At 41.3% G+C, this 13099-nt stretch overlaps 1 protein-coding gene across 2 annotated transcripts in view; it reads right to left on the reverse strand.

Moving 5' to 3' along the window:
• The window catches only part of CORO1C (coronin 1C), a 74411-nt gene that overhangs the window by 21407 nt on the left and 39905 nt on the right, over window positions 1–13099 (reverse strand). For both annotated transcript variants that reach the window (XM_053902114.1, XM_019467218.2), the window contains one exon: window positions 5456–5578. In XM_053902114.1, the coding sequence (XP_053758089.1) occupies window positions 5456–5458 (3 nt within the window). In that variant the 5' untranslated portion in view covers window positions 5459–5578. The remainder of the gene's footprint in view (window positions 1–5455; window positions 5579–13099) is intronic.

A 13099-nucleotide genomic window follows, 5' to 3' on the forward strand; every position in this document is an offset into this window, starting at 1 on the left:
TCATCATCTCACAGTTTGTGATTTCGAGCCTGGCTGGGATCTGTGCTGACAACTCAGAGCCTGGAGCCTGCTTCAAATTCTGTGTCTCCCTCTCTCTCTGCCCCTCCCCTGCGCATGTTCTGCCTCTCAAAAATAAATAAACATTAAAAATTAAAAAAAAAAAAATTAAAGAAAGAATGCTAAGAAGGTATGCTCAAAAAGAGGTAAAAACCATCACATACTATTTCAAAACAAAATAAAATCCAGGACACATAAATCAGAACTTGAAAAACTCAAAAGTAAGGTAGAAAAATTTTTTCAAAATTAGAAATAAGGTTGGGAGAAAAACTAAACAATACTGGAGACAGGTAAAGAAGACAAAGCATATGGATTAACAGGAGTCCCTGAAGAAGAAAACCAAGGCAAGAAAACAGAACAAATACAAAGACTGTAATTGAAGAAAACATTCCTGGGAGGGGGAAGAAGACCTGAAACCTTATACTGAAAGAACGTACCATAGGGCGCCTGGGTGGCTCACAGTCAGTTGAGCATCCAACTCTTGATTTTGGCTCAGGTCATAATCCCAGGATCATGGGACTGGGCCTCAAGTCAGGCTCCACACTGGGTGTGAAGCCTGCTTGGGATTTTCTTCTCTCTCTCTCCTCCCCTCTCACCACCCTACCTCCCCCCGCCCCCAGTTCGTGGGCACATGCTCCAGCTCTCTCTTTAAAAACAAAGCCAAACCAGGGCGCCTGGGTGGCGCAGTCGGTTAAGCGTCCGACTTCAGCCAGGTCACGATCTCGCGGTCCGTGAGTTCGAGCCCCGCGTCGGGCTCTGGGCTGATGGCTCGGAGCCTGGAGCCTGTTTCCGATTCTGTGTCTCCCTCTCTCTCTGCCCCTCCCCCGTTCATGCTCTGTCTCTCTCTGTCCCAAAAATAAATAAAAAACGTTGAAAAAAAAAATTAAAAAAAAAAAAAAAACAAAAACAAAGCCAAACCAAACCAAACCCAAAAACATACCACAAACCACGGAATGCCAACTCAGAATGACCAACAATATTCTAGCAAGATTACTATTATATTAAAAAAGGTTTTTTTTAATGTTTATTTATTTTTGAGAGAGAGCAGAGCATCAGCAGGGGAAGGGCAGAGAGAGGAGACACAGAATCCGAGGCAGGCTTCAGGCTCTGAGCTGTCAGCACAGAGCCCGACGCGGGGCTCGAACCCACGAACCGTGAGATTACGACCTGAGCTGAAATCGCGTGCTTGCTTAACTAACTGAGCCAGCCAGCCCCATAGATCACTATGTTCTAAGAAAAAAAAAATCTTATGAACATCTAGGCAAAAAGAATATATGGTTTACAAGGAAGAAAGAATTAGATTATCTGATTTCTTTTGACAACAACACTTTATGACAAAAAAAAAAAAATAATAATAATATATTTACATACTTGAGTAAGGACTGTGAACCAAAAATTTTATATCCAGAAAAACTCACCTTCAAAATTGTAAAGATCACAGACCAGCTATTATCTATGTAGAAGAACTTAGAAAATATTGTTCCCATGAGCCTTTTGATTCCATTCTTGGGAATTTCTCCTCAGTGTGGGGCCTGTCCAGAGGCGAGCACTCTCTGGTTGGGTTCTAGTGTACTGAGGTCTAGAATCTACCTGGGAAGGAGCTTCAGATGGTCTAAGTGACTAGAAAGAGGTCGACATAAGGACCTATGGAGAGCACTAAATACGGATACTCACAGAACTAAGGAGAGGCTGTTAAATATAATGGCTATGTGATCTTGGAATTACAGAGCACCTCATTTTATTTTTATTTATTTATTTTTATTTTAGAGACAGCAAGAGTGGAGTTCGTGCAAGCTGGGAGAGAAGGAGAAGGAGAGGGAGAAGGAGAAGGAGAAGGAGAGGGAGAGGGAGAGGGAGAGGGGGAGGGGGAGGGGGAGGGGGAGGGGGAGGGGGAGGGGGAGGGGGAGAATCTTAAGCAGGTTCCATGCTCAGCAGAGCCTCTTGTGGAGCTCAGTCCCACAACCATGAGATCATGGCCTGAGCCAAAGGACACTCAACCAACTAAGCCACCCCAACACCCCCAGAGTACATCAGTACATCATTTTTTTAAAAACAAATTTAATGTTTATTTATTTTTGAGAGACAGAGTGTGAGCAGGGGAGGGGCAGAGAGAGAGGGAGACGCAGAACCCGAAGCAGGCTCCAGGCTCTGAGCTGTCAGCACAGAGCCTGATGCGGGGCTCGAACCCACAAACCGTGAGATGATGACCTGGGCCAAAGCTGGACGTTTAACCGACTGAGCCGCCCAGGCGCCCCCACCAGTACATCATTTTTAAAGAGGGAGAACAGAAATAGCGCAGATTAAAAAGTTGTAGCTTTCCGGGGCTCCTGCTTGGAATTCTCTCTCTCCCTCTCTCTCTGCCCCTCCCCCACTTGGAGGATTTTCTCTCTTTCTCTCTCTCAAAATAAATAAACATTAAAAAAAAAAGTTGTGGAAACCATTTTCAGTAATCATAAACTGATTTATGGTGGTCACAACAGTATTTTTGCTTTGAATCTGTTGTATGTAATAGTAATAAAGCATGAGACATGGGACAGATCAGGGCAGTCTAATTCACCCCTGAGCCCTTCAGACCCCGGATTCTCAGTATGCAAGAAGGTAGAGATGCAATAGTGAAGGTTAGATTAAAACTATATAGTCCAGAATTTTAACAGGGAATATTAAAGTGAGGTCACGTGGTATCTTATCTTTAAATATATATGTATATTCTAGCCCCATTTACTGCCAAGTCTTTAAAAAGTGATCACCATGGTAACAATGACCATTCCTAGCACCCAGAATGTGATCTAGAAATTCTATTTTCCATTCAAAGAAATCAGAGCAGGGCACCTGGGTGGTTCAGTAGGTTAAGCATCCGACTTCGGCTCAGGTCATGATCTCCCGGTTCGTGGGTTCCAGACCCGCATCGGGCTCTGTGCTTACAGCTCGGAGCCTGGAGCCTGCTTCGGATCTGTGTCTCCCTCTCTCTCTCTGCTCCTCCCCCGCTCATGCTATGTCTGTCTGTCTGTCTCTCTCTCTCTCTCTCTCAAAAATAAACATTAAAAATTAAAAAAAAAAAAAAAAGAAAGAAACCAGAGCTTCGGAGAGAAATGACTGATATGAAGTTAGGTGAAGAGATGTCCAAGATGAGCACGGAGCGCCTTACCATACCAAATACCAGGGAAGCTATCAAAAACAACCAGGGTATGTCAAAGGACTCAGGAACCTTGAACAAGTTCCTATTAACAGAGAGTGGATGACCTGGGCTTTGAGATAAGAATTGTAATGAATCAAAACCCACGAAAGATGTTCCAATCCATGAATTCAAAATGACATGAAAGGGGGAAAAACCCTAACTGGTCGTCTTCTGAGAAAGAGAGAGAACCAATTCATTATCTTGAAAACTGAGTAAACAAAAGGAGAGATTCAAGCATCTGTCCTACTTTCCTATATGAACAGTACTACTGGCCAAATAGTAGATAAGAGAAGGCATCCCCTTACAATTTTTACCTGCTAAAAATTGAAAACAAAGTAACACAATTTAAGATCACCATTTTGCGACCCCTAAGGATCTGCTGGATCTGGGTGCTGAACATCAATGGCTGCACGAATCATCCTGGTATCACGGGCCTCTTGATCAAACAACATAACACTAGCTATCATCTTGCCAAGGGGATCGAGCCTGAACGTGATCACACTTCAGGATCCAGCTGCCAATTTATAGGGAATTTAGAGGACAGAGGAATATGTTGAAATGCACCATGCATGTGCAATCATCAGAAACTAAGTTGAAAGATGCAGGTCAAAGGAGGGGCTTCTTCATCAGATTTATTGTCAAGGACAAGAAAACGATGGAAGAGGAGCCAAGAGGTTGCAAAAGATGTACCAAGTTCTTTAAAGTGGCAAGACTGAGCTATAGTGTCTAGAAATACACGTTTGGGTGATTAAAACCATGGAGAATGACGAGGGGGAGTAGCGGATACTTTTGGAGGGAGGGAGGTGGGGGGGGGTGTTTATGACAGGGAAGGGGCACAGGGAGAGTCTGAGAAGGCTGGCAAAGTTCTATTTCCTGACCTGGGCAGAGGTTATACGGGATTCACTTAACTGAACTCCCTTACCTGTTTATTTAGCGTGTTTTATAATAAAAAGTGTTTTTTGTTTGTTTTATTTTTCAGATGAATCAAACTTGCTTCTTCAAGAGAAGTTAATACTCTCAGTTTAAGATTTGGGCATCAAGGGTCTAAACAATGTTCCTTTTCTTTAGTAAAATGTGTCTGCAGCCATGAAAATGATCAATTTAGCAAGGCACACTAAGCAGAACAGTTCCTTTTAACATATTTCCTTAATATGATTTGGCTGCCAAAATTATGAAATCACAGGAGGAGCTCTCCTCAGCCAAAAGTCCATGAGGAAAAATGAGTAAATGTTTAAATGACACAGTTCAGGAATTAATTTGTTTATGTCAAATAATTTTAATTAATAAAGCCTTCCACACACGGTTTCTAAGTCTGGCTCAGTCCACAGAAAATGAAGAGGGAAGGAAAGAAGAGTGGTCTCCAAGCTCTGCACCTGACATGCGTGAGAGCGCCTGTAACTGACGCAGGCACGGCCTTCACTTAGCTCAGCTCTTAATGCATTTCTCCCCATCTGTGCCTATGTTAACCTTTCAACATATCTGGGGCTAGGATTAAAAACTGATCCAAACCCACAATTACATTTCAAGGCTAAGAAGAACATAATCAAGAACAAGACGCTTGACATTAAAAAGCATCCCAAAGCCTGGTTTCACACATAATCTGCTTCTGGAATCTAAATGGGGGAATGTAAAGAACTTACTTTAAAATTCTTTCATATTGTTTGTCTACCTGAATAAGAAGGAATTTCTTAACCAGGGTCAAACTAGACAGAACACACCTTCTGACGTTAGCTTGAAAATAAGCACTTTACTTATTGCAAAACTTTTCAATTTCCCAATATATGCGATATATCCCATTTTACATGTATAACCTTTGGCATCTTATTTCACTATAAAGATTCCGTTCATGTTGGTAGTTTCTTTCCTTTGGGGGGAGGGAGAGGAGTTATGTGGTCCAATGGCATTCACAGAATTACTGGAAGGTCATTTTACTGTCCTCAAAATCTTCCCATGGAGCAGACGTGACAACAGCCAATAAGCACGTCCACATGCACGCTCATACAAAAGAAGAAGAAAAACAATACAGTACAACCTCTTTGATAGAAGGGCTTATAAAAGGCTTGGCTATAGTTGTCCTTTCATCTCACTAAATCATGGTATAATCCAATGGACAATCAAAACTGCTATGACTTTCTGCTTTTCAAGCCTCTGCACACACATGCGTTTTGAAAGTCGTAGGTAGGTCTCACTGGCCTGTGTGCATGCCATCCCCTGGGAGCTTACCATAACCGTGCAGTCCTCTGAACCGCTGGCAATGACCTGATCGTTGTGTGGGCACCAGTCTATGTCGAGCACCGGTCCCGTGTGGCCACATACTGTAGGGTAGGATTTGTCAATTCGACCAGTCTGAAAGAAGAGAGAAACAAACGTACTGTGTAACACCAACACCACAGAGTTTGTAGGTTTGCTCAGAACCATTTTTCCTTTATTACCTCCACCCCAAACTCTCAAGTATCTATGTATCACGGTCAATGTCAACTAGTAAGAACTGTCAAGTTTTATGTCCAGAAATAGCTACTGCCAAGGACATGCCACCAAATTACAAGGATCCAAATTTCTAGAACCACAAAGATTTTTATTTAATCAACTGCATTAGCAGACATAGTGAACGAGAATGCTAAATCTTTTCACCAAAACACAATTTGTAAATTATAGGTGTGTTTTTACTGTTAAAAAAAAAAAAAAAAAACACAAAACTTGGTGTTACTCAAAATGTTAAATACAACTCTTAGTAAAATTAGCTAATACCCTTAAATATACAAATCACTAGTTCTGGAAATGAATGGCACTGTGAGCACACAAAGTTAGGGTAATAAAAAGAAAAGCTTTAGCTAATGCTTAGGGGCTCAATCTGTATAAGACTGTCTCAGTCTCTTTACTGTCTTTGGTCAACAGAAGAGTCAGCCAGACCAACTCATTAACACTAGCTTAGATCTCACCCATTATCTAGTCCACGTCTCGTTGAGAATACAATATTCAGGGGTGCCCGGGTGGTTCAGTTGGTCAAGTGTCCAACTCTTGATTTCGGCTCAGGTCATGATCTCATGGTTGGTGCAATCAAGCCCCACATCAGGCTCCATGCACAGCGTGGAGTCTGCCTGGGATTCTCTCTCTGCCCCTCCCTCACTCGTGGATGCTCTCTCTCTCTCTCAACGTAAACAAACATTAAAAAAACATTTTTCAATGCTGATCATAAGTAACCATCACGATATACTCACGTGACACATCTGAATCTAACAAGTCAATCTGGCTTATCAAGCCAATTTTGTGTTGACCAAGACAAATGCTATTGTAACAGGTACACAAAAGCTATTTCCTTTTTTAAACACGTTGGTGCAATCCATGCCGAGGTCCTGTATGCTCTAAAAGCGAGCGTACAACGAGGAATCATGGCCAAGCAAAACTGAACCTATTTTGTTGTTGTGTTATTCTCCTGTTAAGACAAGTCAGTACAACACTGGGGCAAGGCTTCCCAGAAAATTTTCAAGATCAAGGAATTCTGTGATTTCTCCACTGTGACTCAACTGTGGAAATGTCCCGAGAAGCAATTATGCTAAACACAAAGACCACAGTACTGAGAGTCAGACAGATATGGGTTCAAATCCAGACTCTACTGTTCAAACAGTGGGTGGCCTTAGGCAAGTCACGTAATCTGAGCTTCAGCCCATCATCTGTGAAAGGAGTGACAATAATACTCATCTCCCAGGATTACCGTAGGATTAAATGAAATAAAGTTTTTAGGTAAATCATAACTTGGTATTACAATTATCTGTATATGGTATGTAAAAAATTTAATTTCAGATATACCTCAGAGATATGGCAGGCTCTGGTACATATCAGTGCAATTAAAGTGAGTCAAATGAAGTTTTCAATTTTACTGTGTACACAAAAGTTGTATTTATACCATACTGTAGTCTATTAACTGTGCGACAGCATGATGTCTAAAAAAACACAATGCATAAACCTTAATTAGGGAGTACTTTATTGCTGAAGAATGCTAGCCATCATGTGAGCTTTCACTGAGTCATGATCACTGATCACATATAAACCATAAATGTAACAGCAACGAAAAAGTCTGAAATATTCCAAGAACGAACAAAATGTAATAGAGGCACAAAGTGAGCAAATGCTGTTGGGAAAATGGCATCGACAGACTTCCTCGATGGGGGATCGCCACAAACCTGGTTTGGGAAAAAAGAGTATCTGTGAAGTGCAATAAATGAGGTAAGCCTGTTTGTGGTTTATATACACAATGGAATACTACGTGGCAATGAGAAAGAATGAAATATGGCCTTTTGTAGCAACGTGGATGGAACTGGAGAGTGTGATGCTAAGTGAAATAAGCCATACAGAGAAAGACAGATACCATATGGTTTCACTCTTATGTGGATCCTGAGAAACTTAACAGAAACCCATGGGGGAGGGGAAGGAAAAAAAAAAAAAAAAAAAAAAAAGAGGTTAGAGTGGGAGAGAGCCAAAGCATAAGAGACTGTTAAAAACTGAGAACAAACTGAGGGTTGATGGGGGGGTGGGAGGGAAGGGAGGGTGGGGGATGGGTATTGAGGAGGGCACCTTTTGGGATGAGCACTGGGTGTTGTATGGAAACCAATTTGACAATAAATTTCATATATTGGAAAAAAAAAATGAGGTAAGCCTGTATGGTGACTGGAATATAGTAAATACACAATATAAAACTACTTTTATTACTAGTTCCTCTAGTTTAATACATTAATTTAGTCTATCATTAAGAAGGACAAACACGTGTCACTTATGAACTCTCATGGGGCCCAGACGCTGTGCTGAGTATGAGAGACAGAGAAGTAAACACGGCAGCCCTGTCCTGGCGGGACGTAGAGGCCGTGTCAACCACCAAATACGGTGCAGCAGAAGACATGCGCCACAGGACAAGCACAGGTGGCAGGAACACAGAAGAAGGGCATTCAGCCAGGCCTGTGGGGATCACAGTCTTCGGGGAGGTTTTCTTTCTTCTCTTTTAAGCTTATTTATTTTTAGAGAGAAGGACAGTTCAAGAGTGTGGGGGGAGGGGCAGAGAGACAGAGAGGGAGAGAGAATCTCAAGCAGGCTACACGCTGTCGGCACAGAGCCTGACGCAGTGCATGATCTCACGTACCATGAGCCAGATGCTTAACCGACTGAGCCACCCAGGCACAGAAAGGTTCTCTGCCGAGAAAAGAAGAATTCTAAATTGAGGTGTGAAGATGGCCCTGTCCACAGACCTAAAGCCTAGGTTTTTTCACATGCTCGTTTTCTCTTGTAAATCGAATTAAACCCAGTTTGGACCTGTGGAATTGCATCGGCAGAAAAGGAATCCTAAAAGAAAGTGCCAACGAACACAGAACCTGGGTGTTATAAGGAGGGCCACACGGGTCATTTACAGGCAGCAAAGCACAGATGGCTGAGAAGCAGACTGCCTGGGCTGGCGTCACGACTCTGTCAGGTTCCAGCTCTGATGCCCTGGCCAAAATGACTTCACCTCTCCACCTCATCTCCTCATCTGTAAACTGAGAATGTCGTGATTCCTTCTATATGAGCTGATGTGAAGACAAATTGAAGATAATCCAGGTAAAGTACTTTCCCAGCATTTGCAGGGCTCAATAAACGTCACCCCAAATTCAGCAACTGCTGGAATCCACTCTGTCATATCCCTGATCCCATCTCTCCTTAAAGAAGCAACTGCTGCTGAGGCCTCTAGCCAGGTTGTTTTCCCTATTTTCTGTACTGCATCCTCACAAAAACCGTGTGAGTGACCCAGCCCGTAAGCTACTACTCCCTGTAATATTCTATTTCTCATGCAGGTGGCGGTGGACTCGCAGGTGTTCATTTTACAGTAACACTGTGATATACATAATATGTAATTGTAGTATCAACATATTGAACCCACCAGCTAAAAGACAGCATGTTTCAGATTTGATTACAACCAGCTACAAGACATATTTTAAAAGTAATAAAGGAACTAAGTTAAAAAATAAAAAGGCAGGGGTGCCTGGGTGGCTCAGACATGATTCCCAGGGTTGTGGGACCGAGCCCCAAGTCAGGCTCTGCACTGCGCATGGAGCCTGCTTGGGATTCTCTCCTCCCCCATCCGCCCCTCTCCCCCGCTCATGCTCTCTCTCTCTAAAACAAACAAAAAACAAGAAAACTAAAAAGTAATTAAAGCAGGGGAAGGCCGTAAAAATATATGCCAAATAGCTGAGCAAGGACAGACTTTAAGGTAGAATGCACTATTAAAGATTAATGTCACTGTATAATTTTGAAACAATTCACTGGGATGCTAAAGGCACTAGGAAGTCTAATTCCTCTAACTGCACAAACTCAAAATATTTATAGCAGAAGCTGAGAGAACTATGAAGAGAAAATGACAAAGCCATAATCTTAAGAGATTTTAACAAAGACTCACTCTCAAGCAAACAGACAAAAATTAGTATGAATATAGAAGACTTTAACAAAAGTCACAGGCTTTGGGACTCCTGGGTGGCTCAGTTGGTTAAGCCTCTAACTTTAGCTCAGGTCACGATCTCACGGTTCATGGGTTAGAGCCCTGCGTTGGGCTCTGTGCTGACAGCTCGGAGCCTGGAGCCTGCTTCGGATTCTGTGTGTGTGTCTCTCTCTCTCTCTCAAAACCAAATAAACACTGGGGGAAAAAAAGTAACAAGATTTATCTAATGGATATATCTAGCCTTGGAGCCAATATTTAAAAATAAACATTTGTTTCAAACACACATTAAACATGATCGTTTTTAAATGACCAATTAGGATACCACAAAGCAAATCTCACAAAATACCAAGAAATCAATACCTCATAGTGCATGTTCAGAGTACAATGCAATTCAATTAAAAATTAATAGAAAAAATATGAACCAAAAATCCCTAAGGCATCTGAAAATTTTTTAAATTTACTAAATAATTCACATAGAAAGTCATAATGGCCAATAGAAATGTTAAAACTGATCAATAAACACATGACGTTTCATAACTTGTGGGAGAGGGCTAAAACAGATCTTAACGGTAAATCAATTAGCTTTAAATGCACATATACAGAAAGTCTGAAAATTAAGGAGCTGATAATAAGCACATGAAAAGGTTGCCGTATTTTTATATAGAGCACACCCAAAGAATGTAAAATTATGAAAAGAAATTAACAAGAAAGAAAATAAATAATAAGCCACATCAACACAATAGGATAGATTAAGAAAGAAGAGAAAGCACAAATACCAGGAATTTAACAAGGGACATAACTTACAAATATGGTGTAAATTCACATAATATGAAAATACTAGGAATAACATCTGATAATAAATTTTAAAACACCAGATGAAAGAAGCAATCTCCTAGAAAAAAAACATCAAAAAATTGTCAATAAATAAAAAACCTGAATAGACCCATAGCCACAAAAGACCAGTAACAAAAGTCCACATACTACCTACCTCCCCATAAATCTAATCACATAATACCAAAGGCCACTAGGCCCACGTGGTTTTACAGGAGAGCTTTACCAAACACTCAAGGAAGAGATCGGCTCAGACAAAACTCTCCAGAGAACAGAAAAGAGCAGTACCGCTCAACCCCTCACTTAAGGACTGTGCCACCCTGATAACAAAGGACGGTATGACAAAGAGAAACTGAAGCCTACATGACAAACACTGTTGCAAACTCCCCTCATGAACAACAAAAAAACAAGCAGAGTGCAGACAAGCTGCAGACAGAGAAGATACATATGCAACATCCATATCCAACAAAGTCAACAAACAACCTGACAGAATGATGGCAAACGACAGGAGCACAGGAGCACTGAATTCACAGAGAAGGAAAAGCCCATACAGATGTATGAAAAGATACTTGGTCTCACTCAGCGAACTAGAAATTAAAATGCTATGGTAACATCTTATACCTATTAAAACTGGCAACAATTTAGAAGCCTAATTACAAGTGTTGGCAAGGATGTCAGGAAAGAGGAATTCCAAGCGACCGTTCACTGAAGGCTCCTGCTCTGATTCTTTTTGAGAGCAATCTGGACACAGGTAGAGGTGAAGCTGCCCACCCCTGAGCAATACCATTTGAGGTGGTCTGTGGGCAAGAAAGGTCCCCGTATTTGCACAGAAAGGATATTAACCGCGGCATCACTGGGAATGGTGAAAAAAGCAGAAGCAATTTAACTGTCCTTGGTATGGAAATAAGTATCACTCACACAAAAGTTTAACACACACAAAAATCAGTCTATGTACAGATACATACACATGTAGTAAAAGTACACAAATAGAATACATACCAACTTTGAGGAAATGATTACCTCTGGTGAAGGAGAAGAGGAAAAAAGGGGAATGGTATTTTAGTTACATCTGTTATGCTTTATTGTTTTTTAAAAAATGGGAGGTAGGAAACAAACATGGTAAAATATTAACATCTGTTTAATCTTGTGGGTGAGTACATGAGTGTCCTAGTATTTTGTTTCCTATCTTAAAAAATAATTAAAAAAAGAAAAACACTTTACTCCCAAGGGAAAAAAGTTTTTGTATCTGAATTGTTTTATCTTTGCATTCTTAGGCTCTGCCCAGCAAACCACGTCTGGCCTCTTTGATGGCAAAGTACAGTTACTAAATAAACTCTGAGCTTCCAAGGACATCAAATAATTTTCTCTAATACAAGTTGTTCTTAATTATACTGTGAAACTTACTAAATGCCTTTTTTTTTTTTTTTTTAGGTTAAAATTACACAATCGTGGCTTAAAGATACCGTTCAGTCAAGTCAGACATTTGAGAACAGTGAGCAGTAAGCCTCTCTTCCACTCTCAGCTCAGTGCTGACAAGTCCAGGGCATCAAAGTACTAAAGAGCCGAATGTTTTCGCAGGAACTTGAATCCCATTGAAAGGGCAACCGCTACCAACTGCCCTCCTTCCCATCAAAGCCAAAGAAGAAGAAAACTTGCGAACCCTTTCAGAATGCTTATGTTACATGGTAGGAACCGTACGAAGACCTTTCTGTCTTCGTTCTCACCAAGCTGCTTCATGATATAGCATCTGTACTGTCCCCATTTTCTAAATAAAGAAATGGAGTGAAGCAGCACAGACCGAAAGCATCAGTGACGATCCAGCCGTACTAGATTTCCACAGGGCAAGAAAATTCCCACTAGGCCACGGGTTGTGAAAAAGGCACAACAGTAATGTTAAAGCTATTGGCAGCTGGTCATCAGAAATAGAGCTCATAAAAATGATACCCTGCCACCAGCTGTTTCCTCTGGTTGTAAACATCATCACAAATCCTTACAACAAATAAAACAGGGAAAGTAGCATCATATTGCAGCAGAACAAAAAGGCCATCGACTAAATGTCTGATAGTGATAAAGGAACAAAAAAGGAAGAAAGTGTGAGAAGAACTGGCATCTTAGTGGCACACTTGGGGCACCTGGATGGCTCAGTTGGTGCAGTGTCCAGCTCTTGATTTCGGCTCAGGTCATGATCTCAGGGGCTCAGCTTGAGCCCCACTTTGACTACTTGCTGGGCATGGAGCCTGCGCTCTCTTTCTAAAAAGAAGAAAAAATTTTGAAAAAAATAAATGTGCCCTAATCGTTTTACATACAGGATGTATGTAAATCAATCAAGGGTCAGCGATCACGATTTCAAGGGCTTACACTTGAGTATCTTCTTACCCATAATAAAATCAATTAAGAGAAAAGCACAGCATATTTTACCCTATGAGTGTATGTTATTAAAAGGGCAGAGCTGGGCACTTATAGACTGCTGAGAGCTCGGTACAAGGAAACTGAAAGAAACCACACAACAGTGGCCGTATATGGTAAAGATGTGGACGCACCGTTCTGAGAAACATTTTGCACTAGCATTTAATGAGAAT

Source organism: Panthera pardus, unplaced genomic scaffold (assembly GCF_024362965.1).
Source record: "Panthera pardus isolate Hobbes unplaced genomic scaffold, ASM2436296v1 HiC_scaffold_15, whole genome shotgun sequence".
NCBI classification, from domain to species: Eukaryota; Metazoa; Chordata; class Mammalia; order Carnivora; family Felidae; genus Panthera; species Panthera pardus.